The 27,159-nt window shown below is 18.2% G+C and overlaps 8 protein-coding genes across 8 annotated transcripts; 2 read left to right on the top strand and 6 right to left on the bottom strand.

Annotated features, from left to right (window-relative positions):
- Positions 1 to 1,719: 1,719 nt before the first annotated feature.
- PGAL8A_00360700 (conserved Plasmodium protein, unknown function) lies at positions 1,720 to 6,167 on the top strand (the record flags this gene model as incomplete). Its single annotated transcript, XM_028672658.1, has 2 exons — positions 1,720 to 5,749; positions 5,848 to 6,167. The coding sequence occupies 2 exons, from the start codon at positions 1,720 to 1,722 to the stop codon at positions 6,165 to 6,167; spliced, it is 4,350 nt and encodes a 1,449-aa protein (XP_028529188.1).
- A 683-nt stretch (positions 6,168 to 6,850) lies between these two features.
- On the bottom strand, positions 6,851 to 10,510 carry PGAL8A_00360600 (conserved Plasmodium protein, unknown function; the record flags this gene model as incomplete). Its single annotated transcript, XM_028672657.1, has 2 exons — positions 6,851 to 7,000; positions 7,184 to 10,510. 2 exons carry the CDS (start codon positions 10,508 to 10,510, stop codon positions 6,851 to 6,853), a joined length of 3,477 nt encoding a protein of 1,158 aa, XP_028529187.1.
- A 1,348-nt stretch (positions 10,511 to 11,858) lies between these two features.
- On the bottom strand, positions 11,859 to 11,948 carry PGAL8A_00360500 (conserved Plasmodium protein, unknown function; the record flags this gene model as incomplete). The annotated part of the gene is made up of 1 exon (XM_028672656.1): positions 11,859 to 11,948. The coding sequence occupies one exon, from the start codon at positions 11,946 to 11,948 to the stop codon at positions 11,859 to 11,861; it is 90 nt and encodes a 29-aa protein (XP_028529186.1).
- A 1,212-nt stretch (positions 11,949 to 13,160) lies between these two features.
- On the bottom strand, positions 13,161 to 13,751 carry GCVH (glycine cleavage H protein, putative; the record flags this gene model as incomplete). Its single annotated transcript, XM_028672654.1, has 1 exon — positions 13,161 to 13,751. One exon carries the CDS (start codon positions 13,749 to 13,751, stop codon positions 13,161 to 13,163), a length of 591 nt encoding a protein of 196 aa, XP_028529185.1.
- A 1,309-nt stretch (positions 13,752 to 15,060) lies between these two features.
- AQP (aquaglyceroporin, putative) lies at positions 15,061 to 15,837 on the bottom strand (the record flags this gene model as incomplete). Its single annotated transcript, XM_028672653.1, has 1 exon — positions 15,061 to 15,837. One exon carries the CDS (start codon positions 15,835 to 15,837, stop codon positions 15,061 to 15,063), a length of 777 nt encoding a protein of 258 aa, XP_028529184.1.
- A 1,768-nt stretch (positions 15,838 to 17,605) lies between these two features.
- Positions 17,606 to 18,607, bottom strand: PGAL8A_00360200 (mitochondrial ribosomal protein L2 precursor, putative; the record flags this gene model as incomplete). Its single annotated transcript, XM_028672652.1, has 1 exon — positions 17,606 to 18,607. The coding sequence occupies one exon, from the start codon at positions 18,605 to 18,607 to the stop codon at positions 17,606 to 17,608; it is 1,002 nt and encodes a 333-aa protein (XP_028529183.1).
- Positions 18,608 to 19,267: 660 nt separating this feature from the next.
- On the top strand, positions 19,268 to 20,570 carry PRP38A (pre-mRNA-splicing factor 38A, putative; the record flags this gene model as incomplete). The annotated part of the gene is made up of 2 exons (XM_028672651.1): positions 19,268 to 19,397; positions 19,501 to 20,570. The coding sequence occupies 2 exons, from the start codon at positions 19,268 to 19,270 to the stop codon at positions 20,568 to 20,570; spliced, it is 1,200 nt and encodes a 399-aa protein (XP_028529182.1).
- Positions 20,571 to 21,172: 602 nt separating this feature from the next.
- On the bottom strand, positions 21,173 to 25,732 carry PGAL8A_00360000 (amino acid transporter, putative; the record flags this gene model as incomplete). Its single annotated transcript, XM_028672650.1, has 1 exon — positions 21,173 to 25,732. One exon carries the CDS (start codon positions 25,730 to 25,732, stop codon positions 21,173 to 21,175), a length of 4,560 nt encoding a protein of 1,519 aa, XP_028529181.1.
- Between the last annotated feature and the right edge of the window lie 1,427 nt (positions 25,733 to 27,159).

Here is a 27,159-nt window from a genome sequence, read left to right as displayed (position 1 = left end):
AATAGAAAAAAGAAAAAAAAAAAAAAAAAAAAAAAAGTAAAATTATTATATAGTATAACTATATTATAATTTTTTATTTACACATTAGAAATTTTTTTTAAAAGAATATATATATTTTCAAAATAGAATATGAATCTTATATGTATATAAGAATTCAAAGATTAAGTTTTATATGAGGAAAACTATGTATAATGTCTTATAAAAAAAATTTTCTGTTATGTATTTTCTTAAAATTAATATATATTTATTTCAAATATATATAAATGATAATATATATGAAAATAACACCTTAATGATTCCAAGAGAGAACTTTATATATATCTCTTAATTTACTTTTTTAATGCAAAATTGGTACATTAAAATTACTTAAAATGCATTACTTTAACAACAGAAACAATTATATAATGAAAAATAAAGAAAAACTAATATATTAAAAGAAGTTTTTATGACAATACCTATAATATAATCATCAATATTATTATTAGAATACTAAATCTGAAAAAAATGATTACACAATTTTTTTTTTCTTTTTTTTTAACATTTCCATTTTTAAATTAACGGTATCTACTTCCGTATATGCATAACGAAAGAATATGAAATATGAATATTATTTTTTATAATATCATTATTATATGTGTAGTAAAAGTGTTCATAATATTAAATTAGGTTAATATTAATATAATCTAGATTGCTTAATAATTTGAAATTATTTTTATATCTTAATGTATTTTCTTTTGAATGTAAATAAAGTATTAAAATTTTTAGTCATGAAAATTTTATAAATATATAATTATAAATTATAAAAAGGTTTATATAAATGCAAAGAATAAAAATGAAAAAATTAGAATAATACTCTTGAACTTCTTAAATACATTTAACCACATTTTGCTGATTATTTTTTTTTTTTTTTTTTTTTTTTTTTTTTTTTTTTTTTTTTTTTTTTTTTTTATTTATGTGTTTTTAAAAAGAATATTTAAAAATTTTTTTACACATATTTAATTTAAACTGTTATNACTCTTGAACTTCTTAAATACATTTAACCACATTTTGCTGATTATTTTTTTTTTTTTTTTTTTTTTTTTTTTTGTATTTATGTGTTTTTAAAAAGAATATTTAAAAATTGTTTTACACATATTTAATTTAAACTGTTATTCATTTTAATTTTTATTTAAAATTTTTTTTTGAAATAAATGAAAAGGATTTATATTTACTTTTTTTTTTATATATATATAGAACTATATGCAATTTAATTACCAAAAAAATTTTAAAAATTGCATAACCATAAATGTATTTTTAATTTTTAATTATAAATATATTTTTCATCTCTTTTTTCACTCTTACTTATTTTCTTTTTTTTTTTTATTTTAATGTATTTTTTATTTTTTTCTTATACATGAATTTTTTCATGTAGCAAGCATACAAATATATATATATATATATATTAATATAATATAATATATATATATATATATATATATATATATATATATACATATATATATGGGTATTTTTTTTTTTTCCATATTCGTTTACATATTTGTAAAGTAAATGAATAAAAGAAAAAATAAGATAAATAAATAGATATAAATATTTTGTAAAAATTTTCATATATTTAAAAAAATTTTTTTAATTGAAAAGTATGCTAATATAATATTATTATTTTTTATATTATTGAAAAAGAAAAATTGAACCTAATAAAAATTTTATTAATATTTAATAATGGAAAACTATTTTAAAAAAAAAGTAAAGGATGTTTTTGCAATTTTGAATAAAGATACTAATAATAAAAATAAAGATGTTAATTTAACTGATAATGATAAAGATTACAAGTCTACGAAAGAAAAGAATAAAAATAAAAATGTGTTAAATTGTTTCGTTGACAAAAATAAAAAAGTAAATGATAATTCAAATAGTTTTAAACAGATTATTATAAAAAATAGTGACAAAAATTTAGATCAAAATAATGATAAGAATGCTAGTAAAAAAAGAAAATTAATAAGATTACACAACAAAGAAAATGTTTATTTAATTGATAACTTTATTAAAATTAAAAAGAACTGTGATATGAATTATATAAATCAAAATAATTTAAAGAAAGATAGTAATGCATTAAACATAAATTCTTCAAATACTCCCAATTTATGCGATTTTATTTCAAATAAAAAAGAGCAAAAAGAAAAGAAAAATAAAACATTAGATGATTATATGACTAAAAGTAAAGAAAAAAACTTAAATGCCTATGAAAAAAAATCCAATGAATCTAGTAAAAAAGATGGGTCACCAGAATGTTTAAAAAAAGGAAAAAAATATAATTTAATTGATACAAAAAAAAATAATATAAAAGAAGAATTAAAAAATAGTAGTAATGAATGTAAGGAACATAAAAAAGATGAAACATATTGTATTGAAAGAGTAGATAGCAATACAAGTAAAAAATTAAAAAGCTTGAGTGAAAAAAAAAAATTAAAAAAACAAAAAATGAATGATAAAATAATCAATGATAAAGATAATTTAAATTTTTTAAAAAATAATGAGAACGATAAAAAGGTAAATAGAATTGATGAAATTTTTAAAATTTTAATAGAGAAAAATGAAAAAAAAGATAAGAGATATGAGAATTTCAATAAAAGTATAAATATATCTGTAGAAAAAAATGCTAACGAATTTCATGAAAGTGATGAAAATAAGAAAGATGAAGATAATAATAATAATGTTGAAAATAATGAAAGAAATATTACAGAAAAATATGACAAAGAAGAAAAGGATTACAATGAGAATGATAATAATAACTTAAGTGAAAATATAATAAATAAAAGTCAAAAAACATATGATTACAATGTAAATGAATATATCGATATGAATGACAATAAAACTAAAAGAAATGAATTTTTTCATAATAATCTTCATGAAAATTCAAATGAGAAAATTGATGAAAAGAATAGTTACATTCCACAATCATATAAATCAATCAAAGACAATAATATATTAGACAAAAATATGAAAACTGAAGAAAACCAACATATATTTAAGTATATAAAAAATGATAGTAACAACAAAGAAGAAGTAACCCAAAGTGAAGAATTAGCAATTATTAATGATAATAAAATTAATGAAGAAAAAAATTTTAATAATGATAATAATTGCAATGGTTATGAAAACCATAATAGTGATAATAACAATATCAAAAGCAATAGTAATAAAGATAGTAATGATAGTAAAATAACGAAGAATGATTTAGATGAACTTCATAAATATTCACCAAATAACCGTAATTCAACTTTGAATACATATAACTTTACAAAAAGTCCAATCAAAAATAATATGAAAGTAAAAGAATCTAATCAAAAAAATATTGTATCAATTAATGTTAACTATGATAAAGGGGAAAATTGTTTGGAAAATGTAAATTTGGAAAATAGTATTAACAAAAGTAAAAATTATGATAGTGAAACGAATAAAACTCCGAAAAAAAATGATAATATGGATAATGATACTGAAATGAGTGATATTAAAAATGAAAATTATACAAATGATTTTAAATTAAAACTTCCTGATTTTGCAATTGATCAAAGGAAAAAATTAATTAATGAAACCAACGAATTTTTTAAAAAGTACAATTTAAATCTTAAAATTGAGCATTTGCCTATTAATATTCCAGATGATTTAAAATTACTTATTCAAAAGAAAAAAAAAATTGTAAATATAATAAATGATTACAAAAATGAAATAAAGTTAAAAAAGGAAAACTTAAAAAAAGAAGAAAAATCTGTCAAATTAAAAAATAAAAATGAAAGCGGAATATCAAAAGAAGTGGCTGTAGATGAAGAACAACCAAATCTTTTGAATACAAAAACTGAAGCAGATATAAGTAAAGATGAAAATAAAAATGAAGTTAAAAAAATTAATATTTTAGAGAATCAAAACAATTCAGTGAATGATATTAACTTAAATTATTATAAAAACAATGAAATTAAAAATGATAATATGAGTGAAATAGATAAAAAAAAGGATTATGATATTAATAATTGTGAAACAGTTATTGATGAAAATGAGTTATCTTTCATTTCAGAACAAAAGAGTAATGTTATAAATAATGAAATGAATTACTTGCATGATAATTTGGAAGAGGAAGAGGAAAAAAAAAATGACAAAAATCCAGTAAAAAGAAAAAGAAAAATTGAAAAAAAATATGAAAAAAATAGATGTTACGACAATTTAAATTATTTAAGTGATAGCACTAAGGATGTTTTGGAAAAGGAATATAAAAAATTTTTGAATTTATTCGAAAAAATGAATCAAAATGAAAATAAAGAAGAAGATTTTAAAAGCGAAGATATCAATGAAATTAAAAATAATAACGAAAATAAAATAAGTAATGAATTCGAAAATGATACAATAAATAACAGAACTACTGATGAAGTGAAAAATGATATGAATGTTAATGTAGATAATAATCCTAGCAATAAAAGAAAAAATATTAAAAGTAAGTTCATACATAATCTAATAAACGATTTAACAGCTAATAATAATGAAGAAGAAAACTATATGAAATACAAAAAGATAAAAAATGAAGAATTAAAATACAAAAAGTTAAAAGAAGTAATAACAGAAATTAAAATAAAAGAGAAAAAAATTGATGTAATTTTAAGTAGTAGCTTAAATTTTTTTAAATATTCAAATATATACAGACATCGTCATTTTTTACATGAAAAAATGTTAATTAATTGGAGTTATGTAGAGAATTTAATTAATAAAAAGAATGATATTAGAAATAGAAATTTACCTTTTCAGCTGTTAGAATTGGACAAAAGATTGTTAGAAAATATACAAAATAGTTATGATGATATATTGTTAGATGATTTTTCAGGTATTATAATTACTTTAAATACTAATTCCTTTACTACGGCTGTTGATGGTAATTCTATTCATATATCAAAAATAATATGTGGTTGCTTAATTGAATATTTAAATACATCCGAATTAAATATCAAATCTATTTGGGCTCATCCATTTTTGAGTGCAAAATCAACTTATTATATTCTGTGTGCATTTTTACCAAGAGTTATTTTAGAAGCATTTTTAAATAATAATATATGCTCTGAAAATAAAATTGTATGTAATCAATTAATGAATCCAACTAACCATAAAGAACATATTATTCAAAAAAATGTAATTAATGAAATTAAGGAAATAGATAAACAAAAAAAAAAAAAGAAAATTAGTTTTTATGATAAGTTGCATCAAATTCAAGATAAGAAAAAAAATCCAGAAGATAATTATTTTAGTAATTTTGCAGCTTATCAATATCCATCTACTTTTTTTTTAAATTTTAACAAAAAATGCGCCTCTCTTTTAAATAATTCCTCCAATAATGTTGATGATAATACTAACAAAACTACTAATGATATTAAAGAAACTAATGATGATGAAGTATATATAAATGGTAAAAAAAATAATGAAATAAATAAAAATAAGGATAATAATGAAACCTCTTATAAATTCTTGTACATAATTTTTAGTGATATTGACATATTTCCAAGACAATGTTATTTATTACTTTGTTCATATAAATATATGTGTTTAAACATGCATTATGATACAGATAATTATTTTTTTCATTACGATATAAATTTAAAAAATGTTCAAAAAGAAAATATTGGAAAAAATACTGAACTATCCAATAATTGCTCATGTACTTCTATAAAAAATTGTGCTTCTGATTTGGAGGAGTCTTGTGAACGTATTATAGGTACTCTTTAAAAAATTTAAAAAAAAAAAAAAAAAAGAGAGAAAAATAGAAAGAATAAATAATTTTAAAGTATAAATATATTTTTTTTTTTCTAACAGGCTGTAGTGAACTATATATGTATTATATGATTCCAAAAAAAGAAGAAAGAGAAAGTTTAGGATTACTTAAAAGAAAAGGTTGGAGAGATTTAATTTCAAATACCTTTTATGAGGATATAAAAGAAAATATTTCTAGTATAATAAAAATTAGAACTAATATAAATAATTTATATGATCATATTTCTATGCAGAATAAAATATATGAAAAACATTATACATCAAATTATATAAATAAATATGAGTGGTGTGGATTAAAATTAAAAGATATCCGCAATATGATTAATGAAGATTTCAATTTTGAATCACCAAAAAAAAAATAAAAATAAAGTTTCTGGCATATTTTTTTAACAAAAATATTTTTGAAAAGTAAACATATATATGTTTATAAAAAAAAAAAAAAAATTTATGAAATATATATATATTATATATATATATAAACATTTTTGATAATTGTGTATGTCAAATACAACAGAATTAGCTGAGAATGTTATTTAAATTATTAAAAATGATATTATTCAAGGTAACAATTTTTTTTTTTTTTTTTTTTTATATTAAAAATTTTTATTATGAATTTGCATCTTTTATTTCCCTTTAAATTTATTCGTATATAGACAAAAAAAAATATTTAATAATATGTCTATGATTTATGTCATAATTTGTTTTACTTTTTTAAATGTATTAAAAATCTGCATTTATTATTAATCTTATTATTGCATATAATTAATTATACAAATATATATGCATATATGTTTAATTTTTTTTTTTTTTTTTTCTTTTAAATGTTTAAAATTTTTTAAGACAAAATTAATATTTATTATTAAATTCCATGGATATGAAAATAATTAAAGTGTTAATCTAAATAATAAAGATATGTTTAAATTATGAAACAAATAAGATATAAATAAGACCAAATTACAGTAAAAATGTATAAAATAAAAGATATGAAAATTTTAATTATCTAATATATTTAAAAATTTTTCTTAAATTTTTTTTTTATTTCCTTTTAATGGGTGTAAGTTTTCATTTTATTATATTCTTCTATGTCTTGCTGTGCCATTGATTTTACTTTTTTATATCTTTCTTTATTTCTTCTTTTTCTTTCATATTCTTCTTTTGATTTTAATCCTATAATAAAATTGTTTTCCTTTTTTAACTACAAAAAAAAAAAAAAAAAAAAAAGGAAATTAAATATATATAAATATACATAAATTATAAAACATATAAATATAGGTAAATATTTATATATATTAATATGTAACAATGTAAAAATATATCAAATAAATAAGCTATGAAAAAAAAAAAAAAAAAAAATAAATATTGTATTTTCATATATTACTTCATTGTAGTCTAATTTTTTCTGTTGTTTCATCTTTTTTTTTAAAGATTTCATTTCTAACAATTTTGTTTGATTATTATGCATAAAAATGAAATCTTTCTGATTTTTATTGTTAACATATCTTGGAGTAAATAATGTTATGACATTTTTGCTATTATCTTTATATACTATGGGTTTAATATCGTAAATATGAGAATACTGAATTAATTTAAATAAATGTAATAACAACATAAAATATTTCTGATTATTTTTGCATTGGATAAAATCATTATTTTTAAATAAATCTTCTGTGATATTCACACTTTTAAATTTATTAATTAATTTTACAAAATCAATTTTTATATTAAAATTGATTACAAATTTTAAAAAATTAATATACAAATAAAATAAACTTGGAATAATTATATGATTTATTAAAATATAAATATTAATTTCATTTTCTATATATATTTTTAAAAACAAAAACAAATTTCTTAAAGTAAAAAAAGATAATTTGTATAAGTAATTTTTATTTTTTTTATATTTTTTTTTATTTGTATAACAGTTCTCTTTTTTTTCTGCATTTTCATTTTTTTTTTGCTTTTCATATGTAATATTATACAAGAGTGTATTCAGAATTTTTAGTGACAAATAAAAAAAGCTCTGACTATATTTTTTACTATTTTCTATAACTATATTATAGATATTTAGTAGAATAATTGCATTTTTTAATTCTTTTTTTTTATTAAATTTTCCCAGATAATTTACTATTTCATTTTTTTTCTTTTCTTCATCTTCACCTTTAATATTACTTATATCATTTTCAAAGCACTTATATGAAAATTTGTTTTCAATATTTTTAATACATTCATTAATATTATTAAAATTAGAATATGTATCATTATTAAATATATAGTCATAATTTTGAAAAACACTTTCATGAATTAAATTGGTATTATAAGAATAAAAATAATTAAAAAAGGTAAATTCAATTAATTCAATAATATAAGTTATAAAGGGATGTTTTTCATCTTGTCCAGTGAAATTATTCTCCTTCAAATATAGACATTTATTCAAAAGTTTTTCATCTTCTACGCTGTTTTTATTTATATCTAATAAATAATCATTAATTATTGTTTCCATGTTATCCTTTTGACTATTAGAAAAAATAACATTGTATTTATTTATTGGGTACATGGTTAATGTTAAAAAAATTAAAGAGAAATGAATATATGATATATTATGAGCTTCACTATATTTTTCAAAAATGTATTCAAATAATTCAGCACTTTTTAATATTTTTGAGTAAACTTTAACATTATATTTCTTGTCTTCATTATTCTTATTTAAATCAATATAGTCCTCTAAAACCTTTTTTTTACTTTTATAAAATTTAATTGCTTTAATTCTTCTTTGAATTTTACAAAAAAGAATTAATAATAAGAAGGAAATATATAAATGCAACTCTGTTTTTAATTCAGAAGAAAAGTCTATAATGATATCTTTATAATTTCTAATTAAATCTACTAATTTCAAATTATATTTTAAGCATTTGTATATATTAAGTATGAAATAATCCATTAATGAGAAAAAAAAAGAAGAGTGAAATATATTCTCTTTTTTTTTTTTATTAAACATATTTATATAGTATATTCTATATAATAATTTTTTTTGTGAACTAAAACTGTGAGAATCTAGCAAATGTATAACATCTTTCAGTTCATATTCCTTATTCTCAATAGATATATATATTGGTAAGTTATTTTTTTCTTCTTCTAAATCATTAAAAAAATAGTTACAAATATTTTTATTATCATTAATTAAAAATTTGTCTATCATTTTTTTTATTTTATCGTTTGATATATTTTTTGTTTCTCTTAATGGCAATTCTTTTTTAAATATATCATTTATAATTTCATTATCACTTTCATCAGAAAAATAATCAACAGAATCATAATCTATATTATATGAATCTTTAAATTCCTTTTTTTCTTCAGAAAATACATATGATTCTTTATTTTTATAATTTTGATTGTCATACGTATATAATTTATTTTTATCACTTTCAATATTGGTTAATTCATTCTCTTGTAAATCATTTGGACATGGGGAAAATTGATTATCTTTTATTTTTCTCTCATTTTTTTTTTCTTTTTTCTCTTTCTCTTTTTCCTCCTCTTTTTCATCTTCTTGTTCTTCTTCTTTTTCTTGTTCTTGTTGTTGTTCTTCTTTTTCTTGTTGTTCTTCTTCTTGTTCTTCTTCTTCTTGTTCTTGTTCTTCTATTTCTTCCTTTTCTTGTTCTTCTTCTTGTTCTTCTATTTCTTCCTTTTCTTGTTCTTCTTCCTCTTCTTCCTCTTCTTCTTCCTCTTCTTCTTCCTCTTCTTCCTGTTCTTCTTCCTGTTCTTCTATTTCTTCCTTTTCTTGTTCTTCTTCCTCTTCTTCCTCTTCTTCTTCCTCTTCTTCCTGTTCTTCTTCCTGTTCTTCTTCTTGTTCTTCCTGTTCTTCTTCTTGTTCTTCTTCTTGTTCTTCTTCTTCTTCTTCTCCCTTACCTTGTATTTTTCTTTTTTTATATTCATTAACATCTATCTTTTTATCATTTTTCTTTAAAATCTCATTGTCCTTTTTATTTTCCTCCTTTTCAATTTTGTGAATCTTTTTTTTTATATTTTTATTATTTGAATTTATTAATTGATCTTCTGTTTTATTCTTTAAATATTCTTTAAAACTATCTTCTTTAATATAATTATTTTTTTTCTCTTCTATAGGTTTTTCTGATTCATTATATTTATCTAAAATGTCGTTTAATTTTTTTTTTATATTTACTGAATATCTATTTTTTATTTCATTATTTTTATTATTTAAACAAAGTACACTTTTTTTAATGTCTTCAAAATGTTCATCTATTTCACGTAGTTTCTCTTTTATTTCAAATTTTTTAAGTTGCTTTAATTTTTTCTGATTAATTCTTTCTTGTATTGAATTATTTATGTTACTTCTCTTTATATTATTTAAATTATCTTTTATCTTTTCATCACCAATTTTTGAACTATCATATTGTATACTTTCTGAATGTATATCATTTGTACTTATATGCTTATCTTTTAATAAGAAGTCATCGTTTAAATTAAAAATATTTTTTTTTTCAGATTTTCTATTTTTATAGATACTTTTGATTTTTCTTTTATCAATAAATTTATTTGTTTTTTTTTCATTTTTATAATAATTTAAAATGTTATTATACCTATCATTTGAATCTGTTGATGGTGGTAAATTTCTACAATTTTTTGTTCTTATAATATTTCTTTTTTTATTACTCTTTTTTTTTTTTTCAAATGCATTTGTTTTCATTTTAATTTAAAAGTTAATTCATAAATATTATTTTTTATTATATATTTTTCTTATACTTGCTTATCATAAAATATATTTTTATATTTCAACTGTATTCAATCGTATTTCATTGTAATTTTTTTTAGTAGATGAATTAAAAAAATATTTATTACTTATATATTTATTTTAGTATTAAGCAAAAAAAAAAAAAAAAAAAAAAAAAAAATTAATTTACATATTATGTTCTTTAAATAAAACAAAAAAAAAATTTTAATTTTTTTTACAGAAATACCATTTACCTTATTTTTATAAAAAATATTACCCATGAAATTTAAAGTAAAATATTTTTTATATTCATATTGAAATCATAAGAATAAAAACTTATTTATTATATTTAATTTTTAACTTCTAAAATTCATTTTATTTAAATAAAAAAAAAAAAAAAATTGAGTACTACAATTAATTGAATTATTTTCTATTTTTTTATAAACACTTTTTATATGCATGAAAAAAAAAAAAAAAAAAAAAAAAAATATATATATTATAAATAACTATATAAAATTTTACCCTATTAATTATTTTTTTAGTTTCATTCTTCTTTTCTACAACTATATTATACTAAAAATTCATGTTTATCTTTAAATTCACATAATTAAAATTTTGAAAAAATTAGCATTGTGACAAAAATCAGGAAAAATTATATTTAAATATATATTAATATCTCATTTTTTTTTTTTTTTTCAATATTTTTAAAATTTTATTTCTAATTTCACTATTTAAAAAAATATTAGCATTTTTTAATAATCTTGGCATATAAACATTTTACATATCACCTTTTAATAGAATTACCTTTAATAAAATACATAAGTAATTTAAACAAAAATCCCCTTATATACATACATACATATATATATATATATAAAATAAACATAAAATAGTGTTAAGATAAAAAATATAAATTAGAATTAAAGTAATGCTAAATGTGATAAAATAAAAAGTAAAAATAAAATATTATATAGAATATATGGAAACACAGAATATCAAAATATAATAAAATTACTAAAATGATGAATACTATAAAAAAAAAAAAAAAAAAATAAATAAATAAAATAAAACAATTTCTTGAGATATCTCATTTTTTTATGATTTCAAAAATTTTACAATAGTTATTCAATATTTTCTTAATTTCCAAGTTACATTTTAAATTAAATGTGGCTTCCACTTTTATAATATTAGACTAAAAAAGTTTTTATCTAAATTTTTGTTCTTTTAGAATTTAAAATCATTTTATCTAATTCATTGTACACGAAGAAAAACAAAATATGATTTCATAAAAAAATTTGTCCTTTTTATCTCCCAAACATTTTTGTTAAGACAATTTTATAATTCCTTTTAGAATTAATACAACAATTATAGCAATTAATGCTAAGAATAGTAAACCACATATACAGCAACACATCTTGATAATTTAAAAGACTGTAAAAAAGATTGTCTGAAAAAATTAAAACAATTTTGCAATTATTTGTATATATATATTTATATTTCTATTTATTTAATTTTTCTTTTTGTCTTTTTATTATTTTTTTTTTAATCTCATTGTACCATATAAATTTTAAAGAAAGTTCCTCCTCCTTTTCAATTAAAAAATATTGTATATAATAAAAATATTTAAATTTTCTAATATATATTTTATAGATACTATATACTTTATTTTTTTCTTTTTAATATTAAAATAATATACTGTAATAATAAATGAAGTTTTATAAGATTATTTATTCATAATTTTAATTTTTTCTATTTATAATAATTACAATAAAAAAAAAAAATAAAATAAAATTTTTTTTATATGAATATGCGCATTAAGGGAAAGTTGCAATCGAAAAGTTATTTTGTATATGCATGTTCTTTTTTTTTTTTTTTTTGATAATGCTAGCAAAAATTATTTCATATTTTTTAATATTTGCTCATATAGTAATTAAGAAAATATAATCTGCACATTTAAAGAAAAAAATTTTAATTTGTATATAAAAATTTAACAATAAAAGAATTTCACATTTTAGTAAAAGGTAATTCTTTTCTTGATTTAAAAAGAAATAATTATATTTCACTATTTTTTCAAAAAAAAAGTAAAATTTTAGCTCTGGAAAAGAACATACAGAAAAGTGTTGCACCATATAAAACCAAAAAAAAAAAAAAAAAAAAAAAAATTATTTCATACTGTACTTCTGTCCATAATTTTAGCGATATCCTTTTTATTGAAATTTATTAGTAATATTTATTTTTTACGTTTTTTTTTTTTTTTTTCTTTTTTGTTTTCATTTATTAAGGCAAAATATAATGCATAACTTCTTTAAAAGTTAGGTAAAAAAGTAGTTTTTTCTAAACTAGTATGAAAACATATCTTTTATAACTTTCTGTTTTTTTTTTTTTAGTAATGTATCTCATATTCAAAAGTTTTCCTTTTTTTTTGTAATAAAAAAAATTATAAGTAAAAAAAGTGTTTTTTTCTTTTTTATTCCACATTCTTTTAAAATAAAATGATTCACCCCTTTTTATATCTTTATTATTTTCTTACATTAAGTTGTTCATATATTATATCCTTATTTTAAACTTAAAAAAAAAAAAATTGTAATATATATAAATGATATATTTTCATAAACATTATTTTAATTTATTTTTTCTCTTTATCTTCAATGCTTTTAATATCGTTTATATCAAAAATCTTATTCTTGTTTTTTTCTTCTAATGAATTAATTTCATTTTGTTGTATTTTTGTTTCCTCTTTTTCTTCTTCTTCATCACATATCTTTTTATATTCAGAAATGTCCAATATTTCTTTTTCATCTATATCGTTTGTTAACAATTCTATAATCCATCCATCAGATTCAGAACTTTTATTCATTAAATTAATATTGTCTATTATTTTGTTATTTATATTGGTAATTTTACCGCTAATAGGAGTATAAACATCACCTACACTTTTGACACTTTCAATTGTTGCAATACAATCTCCTTTTTTTACATAATCATTTATGTTATATATTATATCTATATAAACAATTTCTCCTAATTTTTCAGTTCCATAGTTGCTTATGCCTATCTTGCACTTAATATTCTTATTTTTTAAATCTTTTAAATTTTCTTCATTTATTTTAATATACTCATGAGTTTTCGTATAATACGTTATAAATTTTTTAAATGAGTTTTGAACATAAAAAAAATTAAAACTATTATAAGGAAATCCTCTTTTAAACCTTAACATTATTTTTGTTAAAATTATATAAATTTTAGAAAAAAAAAGGATATAAATATAAAAAAATTTTAGATAAAATTTTAAATTTATCCAAATCTAAACAAAAAAACTGAGCATAAGAAAAAAAGTATAAATATGAATTCTTTTCTTATGTAAAAAAATAAAGAAAATATTCGTAGTTATTAAAAATATTCTGAAGAACTTTTTAAAAGTTTACTATTCTTTTTATTTCATTTTTTTTTTTTCTTCAATGTAATAAAATAATTTGTATTTTTTGTTACACTTTTACAAAAAAAAAATATATATATATATATATATATATATATATAACAAAATAAAAATAAATTCAATAATATAAATTTATGAGAGAAAAAAATTTCATTAATAAATTTTTGAGGATAATACTTTTTAGTTATTAAATTGGTTTATTTTTAAAGAAAGAAATATTAATTTTATGAATTAGTGGTTATATAAAAATAAGTGAAAATATTCACGAACTAAAAATTACTGAAAATTAATCAGAAATGTTAATAAATGCGCTCTATATAAAATTTATGTAAATAATTTTCAAAAACACCTCTTCACATTTATAATAAATAAAATGAAACGAAGACAAAATAATATTTATTTTTATTTTTTATCCATTAATTTACCCAAAATTTTATTTAAAGATACATATATTTTTTTTGTTTATTCTCTTAATCTGTTTATGATAATGTATACCTTCTTGTTTTATTTTTTTTATAATAATTTATCCATTATAAAAATATAAACATCAAAATATAACTACATTAATTTTTTTACATATATTTTTTTCCCAAATTATTCAATATATGCCTTTTTATATTATAACTATAAGGTTAATAAAAAAAAAAAAAAAAAAACAAAAACACTGACAAATAATTGTTCGTAGGTGCAATTAAACATAAATGTATTTTTTTTTTTTTTTTTTTTTTTTTTTATACTTCCAAAATTTTTACAATAAATATATATATGAAAAAAAATAAAAAAAATTTTTTTTTATTTTTTTTTTTATATATTAACTAATTAAATTATAAATACATCAATTGAGCATGTTGTTTTAAAGAATAAAAAAAAAAAAATATAGGAGTAAAAAATAATAAATGGTATTTTAAAAAAATTAAATTATAAAAGCATAAATTTTAAAAATTTAATATAAAAAAATACTATAAAAAATATATATATATATATATGTATATATATATATATATATAAGAAAGTATTTTAATAATTATGCTTTACTAAATACATCTTTAAGTAATATGAGTAATTAGGAATCATTTTTTTTTTTTTAAAATCACACATCTATAACATCTTTTTCACTTGATGGAATATCAAGTAATGGACAAATTATTTTATCATAAAATTGACAGAAAATAACACCACCTAAAATAGGAGCTATTAATGGAATCCAAAAATAAAAATGATCTCCTGAAAAAGCTTGACCTCCATATGCCATTAATGAAAAAAGTCTAGCACCTAAATCTCTTGATGGATTTAGTGCAAATCCTGTATTTCCACCAAAACTTATACCAATACATAAAATAGTTAATCCAACAACAGTACTAACTTTTAAAACATGAAATTTCCCACATATACTTTCATCTGTTACAACTAATATTACAAGAAGCAATAATCCTGTTAATAATAACTCATTCATAAATGCACATTGTAAACTAATTAATTTATTTCTACCAGTTTCCCAAACATATTTAGGAATTTGTTCTGCATGAACAAAACCATAAAATAATCTGTACACAGAAAATGTTCCTAATAGTGCTCCTATAATTTGTCCTAAAAAATATATGGGAACTTTTTTAGCATCAAATTTTTTAATAGAAGATAACCCTATGGAAACGGCCAAATTTAAATGTGCACCACTTAATTTTGCTGATACTAAAACCCCAAAAAATACACCCAAACTCCAACCTAAACATAATTTAAGCCAATCATTTGAAGCACCAGCTGTATAATAATTAGCTGTGGAACCTTCACCAAAAAACATAAGAACAAAAGTTCCCAAAAATTCTCCTAAAAATTCTTTAAGAGGGATTTTATAAGGTTGCAATTGCATTTTTAATAAAAGTGTAATATAATTAAAAAAAAAATCAACAAAAAAAAAAAAAAAAAAAGAAAAAAAAGAAAGATCAAAAAAAAAAAAAAAAAATTATTAGTAAAGATGTATGCCAATATGAAAAAAAAAAATAAATGGAAAATATAAATATTTAATATTAAATATATTAAAAATAAGATATATATTAAGAAAATTTATATTATAAAAATTTTATTTACAAAAATTTTTAAATGACAAAAAATGAAAATAGATACTCTCTTAATTGTATACGTTATAAAACTATTAATGGCATAGTAAAAAAAAAAAAAAAAAAACAAGAAAGAAAGAAAGAAAAAAGATATTTATTAATTACAGATGTAACTATATATATTAAAAAAAAAGATGTTAAACATAAAAAAAAAAAAGAAATCTGTGAATATCTTAAATGTTGTAATATTTAAAAAAAAAAATATTCAAATTTTTCTTCTTGAAGCAAAAGAAGCTTAAAAATATTAAGAATTTTTAATATTAATTTATTAAATACAAAAAAATATATCAAAATATCTATCAGTATATATTAAAATATGGTTAACAAAAAAAAAAAAAAAAAATTAACTAATTTTAAGAAAATTAATATATTAAAAAAAATTTAATAGGAATTAAAATACGAAAAATTTTCGTGTAATTTTTTTTTTGTAAAAAAGTATATGAATAATAAAAAATCATCCACTATGTTAAATTTCGAATGTAATTATACTTTATGAAAAGAATCTTCATGGAGTATTTAACATATATATTTAAAATGTGTAAACTTTTTTTACTTAAAAATTATAATTACATTGTGCATTCATATTTTATATCTATATATTGTTAAACTTTTAAGTAATTATATTAAGATAAAATGAAATATTTAAAAATAATGAAAAAAAAATTAATAAAATTGGAAAACTAAAATTATATTACATGAATATTTTTTTAATATACTGAAATTAAAATAAATATTAGACTAATAAAAAAAAAAAAATATATTAAAAGGGAAGAAAAGAAGGAAAATTTAGACTGAAAAAGTAAATAGTATAAAATAAAATAATATATAACATAAAAAATATATAATAATTTTTAAAAAAAATCATCTAGTTATATCGTGCTAAATGTTGCATAAATAAATTAAATAAAAAAATAGTCGAACTTCAGTTGAAAAAGAATCATATCTAGATTTTGACATATATTTCTGTTTAAATATTCATAATAATATTTAAGTAAAAATAATTTCTATGAAGTATCATGTATCCATTATAAAATAAAGACATATTCTTTTTACATTTTATTTTTTCTCTTTTCATAAGAATATATATATATATATATATATTTAATAATAATTAACTATGATAATATATTTTTTATAATTAAAAGTATTTGTTTCGTTTAGTTTTGTTATTCTACTGTTACTATTTTTTTCTTTTTCAATTTTATAATATACTATTTGTTCTCGTCACAATTAGCTCTATCATTTTTTTTAATTGAAAAAACACAAATTTTCCACGTAGCTACTTTACTTTAGTAATAAATAAATATATTTTTCTAAATGTGAATAATCTTTTTTTTTTTTTTTTTAATCAATAAAAATTACTATTCATCTTTTTATATAATTTCTCAAATACCTATTTCTATGATATTCTAAATAATGTTCTTTATTTATAAAACTGTATATACATATTACTTTTTTTTTCTGTAATGTTGAGTATTTTTTTTTTTTTTTCTTTTAAAAAAAAAAAATGAGGATTTATTATTATGCAGTAACACCATACTTTTTTTGTAAACGACCACATATATTTCTTCTAATAATTAATCCAAGTGGTTTTTTTTTGCTTCTCGTTTTAAATCCATCTCTACATTTTCCCCAAAGAGAGCATTTCGGTCTTTTCGTGTGTTTTTTACTAGTTCCTCCTCCATGAGGATGTTTTGAAGGATTCATAGCTACTCCTCTAACGACTGGTCTTTTACCTAACCATCTGTTAACCCCTGCTTTTCCCAAAATTCTCATATGCCTTTGTAAATTGGAAACTTGCCCTATAGTAGCCCAACATTCTAAAGGAAATTTCCGAATTTCTGTAGATTTTAATTTAATAGTTGCATATTGACTATCTTTACTTAATATTGTTGCATAGGTTCCTGCTGCTCTTATGAATTGGCCCCCTGCCCCAGGTCTCAATTCAATATTGTGAATTATACTTCCAACAGGAATATTTTTTAAAGGTAAGCAATTTCCTGGATTTATATTTGCATACTTACTAGCTATAACTTTATCTCCTGGTCTTAATAAAAGAGGTGCTAAAATATATGATAACACACCATCCTCATATTGAATTAAAGCAATGTGTGCACTTCTAGAAGGGTCATATTCTATTCTTAGAACAGTACTATAAATATCTTTTCTTGATCTTTTGAAATCTATAAATCTCAACCTTTGTACATGACCTCCACCTCTATGACGAGTAGTAATTTTTCCTACATTATTTCTCCCTGAATTTTTAATTTTATGACATGATAAATTTTTTATTACTCTTCCTTTATATAACACTAATGGATTATTTTCTAAAAGTTTTTCTAATCTCTGTTGCTTTGCTATTGTAAATGCTGATAAAACATCAGGTTTTATATCTTTTTTTGGGAAAAATGTTTCGAAATCTATATATTCAGGAACATTTCTTTTAATATTAGGAGAATAATAATTAGAAAAAAATCTTTTAATTAAAATATTATTTTTTAATCCAAACGTTAACTTATTCATGCTAAAAATTAGAAATTAACAAAATTACCTTTCAAGTATATAAATACATCTTTAAAAAAATATTCAAAATTTTAAACATTAAAAAAATAATATATTAATTTTAAGGTATTTTATTCAATTTCACTTGTAAAAAAAATTTTCACATAACAAAAAGCTAATATTTTATAAATTTACCAAAACTAATATGGCATATATTCAAATATGTGATTTTTTATTAAAAAAAAAAAACATTTAATATTAAACTATAAATACAAAAAAAAGTAAAAAAAAATAAAAAGTTTGTCAAAATGAAATAAAAAAATTAAAAAATAAGATATATAGTATAAAAAAAAAAAAAAAAAAAAAAAAAAAAAAAAAAAAAAAAAAAAAAAAAAAAAAAATACACCAAAAATATAAAAAATAAAAAAAAAAAAAAAAATTAAATAAATATATAAAGTACTAATAAATGAAATTTAGCATCATTATAAGTTATTTTAAAATAAAATAAAAAAAAAGATTTTTAATTAACTACATAGAATGAAGTAAATTTAATATATGAAATAAAAAGTATTAAAATTATATTTTACTAATTTATAGTAATACATATATATGTTTACATTTATTTTATCATTTTAATTGTTTTTTATTTAAAGAATAAATAATGGTTAAGAAACTTAAAGCATGGCTAATCGTACAGATGTGACTGCTATAAAAATCTTTGGTTCAAATCCTCAATATTTAATTTCAAATATTATAAGAAGCAAAATATATGAAAGTCAATATTGGAAGGAAAAATGCTTTGCTTTAACATGTATTTAATAGAAAAACATTATTTTATTGCATTAAATTTTTAGCTTTAAAAAAAAAAAAAAAAAATATATATATACATAAATTTCTTTCTTTTTATTATTCAGCTGAATCAATTATAGACCAAGCAATAAATTTAAAATACATAGGAGGAACCTATGGGGGTAATAGAAAACCAACTCGTTTTTTGTGCTTGATTTTAAAATTGTTACAAATTCAACCTGATAAAGATATAGTATATGAATATATAAAAAATGAGGAATTTATTTATTTAAGAGCTTTAGGAATTTTTTATTTAAGATTGATAGGAAAAAGTTTAGAAGTTTATAAAAACTTGGAACCTGTTTTATTTGATTATAGAAAAGTTAGAATGAGACTTCAAGATGGAACATTTCAAAAAATATATATGGATGAATTCGTTGATAATTGCTTAATTTTAAACAATTATTTAGATGTAGATTTTCCAACATTAACAAAAAGACAAATTCTAGAAGAAAATAATTTATTAGAAAAAAGAAATTTAGAATATTATAAAGAATTATTAAATATTTCTTCAGATAATGAATTATTAGAAAATGAAATAAATAAGAACAAAAGTAATTTATCACAAAATGATAATCAAGAAAGTGATTTAAACCGTTCTAATATATTTAATAAAGTTTGTACCTATGATAATGATGGTAATCATAGAGAAAAAAAAAAGAAAAAAAAAGAAGAAAAAAAAAAGAAACAAAAATATAAGGAAAAAGAATCAAGAAAAAAAATGAAAAAAAAAGAGAATACTTATTATAATTATAAAAAAAAAAAATATTCTTCTGAAAATCAAGATTCATATAGTACTGATTCAAATAAATATGATAGAAAGAGAAGAAAAAATTACGTAGATAAGGATGATTATGATAAAAAAAATAAAAGAAAAGAAAAAATTTTAAAAGTAAAAAAAGGTGAAGAAAATGATATATATAAAAAAAAAAAAGAAAAAAAAATCTTTTTTAATCTAAAAAAAAATAAAAATACAGAGTCATCTGAAAAAAGTGATACGTCATATGGAAAATACGTAAAAAAAAAAGAAAATAATAAAAATATTTCTATTCATGATGAAAATAAAAAAGATGATATATCAATTGATGAATGGAATAAAATTAGAAAAAATTTAGGCATGAAACCACTTAAATAAAATGTAGGAAACAGGTATATGTATTAAAAAAAATATTTTTTTTTTTTTTTTATTTGTTTTTATTGTACTTAATTTTTTAGTATATTATTTTTAATTAATAATTTTTTATTGATGCATAGCACATCATCTCGTAATACAAAAAGAAATTAATAGCATCTATATTGAATTATATAGATATCGAAATTTATTTTTTTTTTATATTTGTAAAAAAGCATATTTACTTTGTATTTATTTATGTTTTGTTTTTTAATATAAAAAGGAAAAAACATTGTTTTATGTCATTAGGTAAAAAAAAAAAAAAATACACATAAAAAATATATAATGTCAAGTATAAAAAAAATAAAATATATTCACATAATATATACATATATATATATATATATTTCAAAGTCTCTCTTTTTTAAATAACTCAGATTTTTCTTCTAAAATATAGTTGTATACTTTAAAAATAGAATAATTAATTTTGTATAAATTTTCATTTTATATAATTTTTACTATTATTTTTTTTTTTTTTTTTTAGTTTTTCACTAAACTTCTTTCTATGGAAAAAAAAAAAAAAAAAGAAAAATTATTTAATGAAATTATGCATCAATAAAAAGAAACTAAAAATTAGCGTTTCTCATTTCATTTAAGTCATAAAGTTTTGAACCATGATCAATTAATTTAAAAATGTAATTCTCATAATCAAATTTATTTAAATAAGTAAGTTTTTTGTCATAAATTGTTTCATTATTTTCGTTATCTTTGTGTAGAGAATTAATGAAACTTTCATTTTTTATATGTTTCTTAATATGATTCCAAATATAAAAGGGCATAATATTTTCAATAGGAAGAATTTCTTCAAAAAAAAATATGTATCTTGTATATAAAAAATTCATAGGATTTTTTTTTTTATAATGAATATCACTAATATTCCATGTGTGAGTTGGAGGACAAATGAAACTTCTCAATCTACAAGGTTGTATAAAAGAAATTGATGCAATAATTGTAACAAATAATAATAATATTATTGTTACAGAAAAATATATGTATAAACTAAAATATTTAGATTCATTTTTACGTATAATAATATCTTTATTGTCATTTTTTGTTCCAAGATTAATATATAACTCATTTTCACCAATGTTATAATTATTGATTACAGTATTTTCTTTCAGATTATTATATAAATTTATAATATTAAAATTATTGTTTTTATAAGTAACATTTGTATCATTAAATCCTATTTCTTTTTTCCATTTACTATTTAGAGACATATTTTTATTAGTAGCTACTCTCAAATAGGAATGCCTATTTACCTTATTGAGAGATTTATAATAGGAGGAACTTCCACTATTATGACTTCCGATGTGTATAAAGAAATGAATATGATATAAAAGATTAGTTAAAAATATAAAAATTAAAACAAAAGGAATGAAATATTTCATTAAATAACACCATATCAATGTAAACTTTTTAAACAAAACACAATGAAATTGTTTTATGTGTAAATCATAAGTTCTTCTCTTTCCATATAATATATTATTTAATTTTCTCCTTAGTATATCAATATTAAATATATATAAAAAATACATTTTTTCTTTTAATGCAACATCCCCTTTAATTGAATAGAATAAAATTGCATTTATAGAAATAAATACTATGAATAAAAACAAAAATAATAATATAAAAAAAAAAATATTTTGAACAAAATGTTTACAAATATATAATATTATAGGTATAACTGAAATTGTAATAAAAAAATTTAGAGAAAAATAAAAATATAATTTTTTATGATTTATTATTTTTCCTATATGTTCACAACCATATATCCATGTAATACAAATAATTTGAAGAATAGTGATAAATAAATAAATATAACTTGATATAATGAAATTTATCAAAAAATTGATGTTATAACCTATATTGAATAAATTGAAAAATCCGAGAAAAAAATATATAGTAATTATAAATAGGGATATAGTTTTTTTCTTTAAGATTTTAAATTTTCTACTTTCTTTTAATATTAATATTACTCCTTTTAAATAAACAGCGGAAGAGGTAATAATAACCAAAATACAAGAAAGGAAGAATACAAAGCTCATAATATTTGGGAATTTTATTCTTGATAATGCTACTACATAAATGATGTAATGATTTATTGAATATTTTCTTTTTAAAAATTCCTGAATAGAAGAATAATTGATTGGTAATAATCTAAAATTATCAAATAATGTGTTTAGTTCCAGTTTATCATAAATAAAAGGATAATTATTTATACTTTCAATACATAAGTAATAATATACTAAATACATTAATATTCCTATATAAGAGCCAAAGATAACATAAAAAGTAGGAAAAAATATATTTTCTCCTATATTGGTGTAAGATGAAAACATATAATTGAGTCCAGTTGAACAATTAATAGAAACTAATACTATTGTAATTATTTTTGCTATTAAAGGAGAATTAATATAAAGAAAATAATCTTTACTAAATAATATGTTTTCATTATATTTAATAAATATATTCTTCATATTTTTTGGATGTAATTCGTAATATAATATAAATATCTGAAAGAAAACAACCATAAAAAAAAATAAAAATGAATAATGTAAGCTCTGGTTTAATGACATATCTTCTATTCTTAATAAAAAATATATTATTAATATGATAAAAAATAAAGACCCTAATTTCCATACAAATTTTATTTTTTCAGAAAAAAAATTTATCACCTCTAAGATTCCACTAGATACACAAGTTTGATCATTATTTCTTGTAAAAAGGTTATTATCATTTTTTTCCTTTTTATATGAATTATTCATATTCATATTTAAATTTTTCTTTCGATTAAATATATTATTAGTTGTGTCATTATAAGTTACCCATTTGCATTTATTATTTTTAATGCATTTTGTTTTGTCAAATATTTTTTCACACTCTTTTAAATTCCATGGTAAAGGTTTCCATATTGTATTTGTGACAATTATAAATGTATCAACACTATTATTAATATTTTTTGATAAAACATAAAACGATATCATTAAAGAAATAAGACCGATACCTCTAAATGTTTTCTTTAATAAACTTAAGCTGTTAACTATACAACTTTGTGATATCTGACCTAAAGCAAATTCTAATTGAAGTAATGGCCATCCAATAAATAAATAACAAAACAAAAAAAGGATAGAAATTAAAATAATGTTAGATTCAGATTTTAGTTCGGGAATATCTAAATAGCAATGAACACTTAAGGACGCACCTATACATGCACAAATAAATTGAGATATTGAATTCCACCTATCTCTATTATCAATCCTTCTTTGATTAAACTTTATATTTTCATTTTTTAAAATTTTTTTTAAATAAATATTCATCTCTTCAGAACTTAGGGATTCCATGCTTTTGCGTATATCATATTTTAAAATATTTGATTCTTTAATTTTTTTCTTATTTACTGTATCGCTATAATTTGTATTAATTTCTCCAACTATAAGTCTTTCACATTTTTCTTCTTCCCTTATATGCATATTATCTTTATTGTTTTCAATTTTTAAAAGTTTATCTTTTCTTTGTCCACCTTTTCTATCTTTACTTTTTAATATTTCTATCTTTTCATTTTTTTTTTTATTTTTTAATTGATTACCCTTCATTTCTTTACTTCTCAATATTTCACCTTTTTTTTCATCTTTTAATTGTTCATCCTTTTGTTGTTCACTTTTTAATGGTTCACCTCTTTTTTCTTTACTTCTCAATATTTCACCTTTTTTTTCATCTTTTAATTGTTCACCCTTTTGTTGTTCACTTTTTAATGGTTCACCTCTTTTTTCTTTACTTCTCAATCTTTCCCCTTTTCTTTTTTCACCTTTTTTTTCATCTTTTAATTTTTCATCCTTTTGTTGTTCACTTTTTAATTGTTCACCTCTTTTTTCTTTACTTCTCAATCTTTCACCTTTTCTTTTATTTCTTTTTTCTTCATATTTTAATTGTTCATCCTTTCTTTCTTTTTTTTTTAATAGCTCATCTTTTTGTTCTTCGCTTTTTAGTGCTTCATCCTTTTTATCATTACTTTTTGATTTTCCACCTTTTATTTTTTCAATTATTAGCCTTTCGCTTTTTTTTTTAGTTTTCAATTGTTCGTCGTTTTTTTCTTCTTTTATTATTTTATAATTTTTTAATATCGAAGTATTTTTTGTCTTTTCAATTTTATTTTCACTTTTCATTTGACCATATATTTCTTCCTTATATTTTACCTTTTCCTTTTTTGACTTATTTAAGTTTCTTTTTACTAACATTTTAATTATATCCTTGTAATATTTTTCAATAAATGGGTCATTCTGAGACTCTGCTAAATTATTTAGCATATATAAATAATCTTCGTTTCCTGAATTTTTTATTTTTCTTTTATTAATATCACAATAATTTAAAAAGGAAACATTAAAATTAGAAGCAAAGGAAGATTCTTCTGAATCTCTGAATAAATTCAAAAAAAAGTGTTTTCTATGATTCCTCCTGTAACAGCTTTCTTCTTTTTTTATATTTGTTTTTAGTAATTCATCAAAATTATTATTAAGAGTTTCATGGTTAATTATTGATAGCAATTTAGAAGTATAAGATTTTGAGTGAAAATCACTATTTTTTTTTTTGGATGATACTTCTTTATTGTTCTGTTTTTCTATCGATTTATTGTTTTCTTCTACATTTTTAATTGATTTTATATTATCGTATTCTCTTTTCAATAATAATAAATTTTTTACTTGTTTTTCTGTTTTATTTTTATATTTTTTTATCATATAATTTCCTATTTCTTCTATATCACTGTTGTCATTTAAGTCTTCAAAAAATTCTTCATTGAAGTCTACTTCTGATTCTAATTCAAACTTTTTATTATAGTAATTAAAGTTATAATATTTTAAAAATTTTTCTTTAGATATAAAGGAATTTCTTCTAATTTGATCATAATCACAATTGTTATATGAATTAAGATTAAATCTACTTATATATTCTTGATAAATATCAGAATTTGAAAAATTAATACAGGTATTATATAAGCATGTTTTCAGATCATTTGGTTGCTTAAAGTGAGGTGAATTCAATTTTCTTAATTTTTTTTTTTTTCTTTCTATAAAATCATTTTCTTTTGCACCACTCTCATATTTTTCTAGATAATATTTTTTAAACATATTTTATAAATCTATATTATATACATACTTTTTTTTTTTATTTTTATTATTTTTATTTTTTTGATCAATTTCATATACAATTTAAACAATTACACATTCTCTTTTTCTTTTTGATATATTTATATTTTTTCTACCTAATTAAAATTGTATAAATAAAGAATGATTTCCGCAAAAATATTAGTATAAATAATTTTTTTTTTTTTTACTTTTTCTTGTTCTTAAAATTATCTAGTTAATATACTTATAATTCCCTAGATTTCATATATTTTATTTATTATATTTTTAGGCATTTAAATTCTACAATTTTTTAAACTTTTTTTTTGTTTTTGTTTCTCAATATGTTTTACTTATTATTTGTTTTTTATATTTATCTCTTTTTATACATTAATTCATAGAAAATCTTTTTTTCCTTCTCATTTTTTACATTTTTTATAATAAAATGAAAATTTAACTTATAAAAATCGAACAAAAAAGAAAACAATATTATTAAAATAATTTAAATTTCTTCGTGGTGTTAGAGATGTCTAGATTTTCTTCATTCAATAAATTCAATAAAGAATTAACAAAATAAAAAAAAAAAAAAAACAATAAAAAGTAAAAAATAATATTATATTAAAATAAAATTATATAATTAAACAAAATATAAACATAAAATAAACAGTAGAATTATATAATTGAGTTTAAAAAAATCTTAAAAATATATTAAATTACAAATAAAAAGGTTTAATATGCAACTAATTCTTTTTTTTTTTCTTACTCTTTTGAAATTTAAGACTTTATTTTTATTTAAAAAAATTTTTTTATATTTATTTATATAAATAATTATTTTGTAGTAGAAATAGTTCTAACATTTGACTAAAATCTACTGTTTTGTATTTTTATAACTGTTTTTTTGTTATAAGAAATATATTAAATCTTCAACTTGAGAAAAAAAAAGAAAAGTTAGGCTATGTTGAGTATTAGGTTTCTTTATATACATGCATAATTTTCTTTTAAAAAAAGAAATTTGATTAAAATTTATATATAACTATTTTAATATAGATAATATATTATTACACTATAGATCATTAAAATTTACTTTTTTGTTTTAATTAAAATAATATTGATTTTATACTTCAAAATATATAATAAAATAGTGTGTAAATATAATAACAAAGAAATAAAATTAATGAATAACTAAGATTGTATAAATTTCATGTTATAAAAAATTGTTACCATGTAGATTAACTATCATGATGTATTTAGAAAGAACATTATATAAATATATAGATAGATATATAGATATACTTTTTTTTTTAATGGAAATAAAGAAAATAATGATATTAGATCTATGATAATTAATGTAGGATTTTTGACTATTCCCTTTTTTTTTCTCTCTTAAAAATTATACTTACAATAAAACTTCATTACAAAAAATATGCTATTAT

Source organism: Plasmodium gallinaceum (genome assembly GCF_900005855.1).
Source record: "Plasmodium gallinaceum strain 8A genome assembly, contig: PGAL8A_v1_98, whole genome shotgun sequence".
In the NCBI taxonomy this organism is placed as follows: Eukaryota; Apicomplexa; class Aconoidasida; order Haemosporida; family Plasmodiidae; genus Plasmodium; species Plasmodium gallinaceum.
Note: the sequence above shows the minus strand (reverse complement) of the source record. Positions and strands in the feature narration are given on the sequence as shown.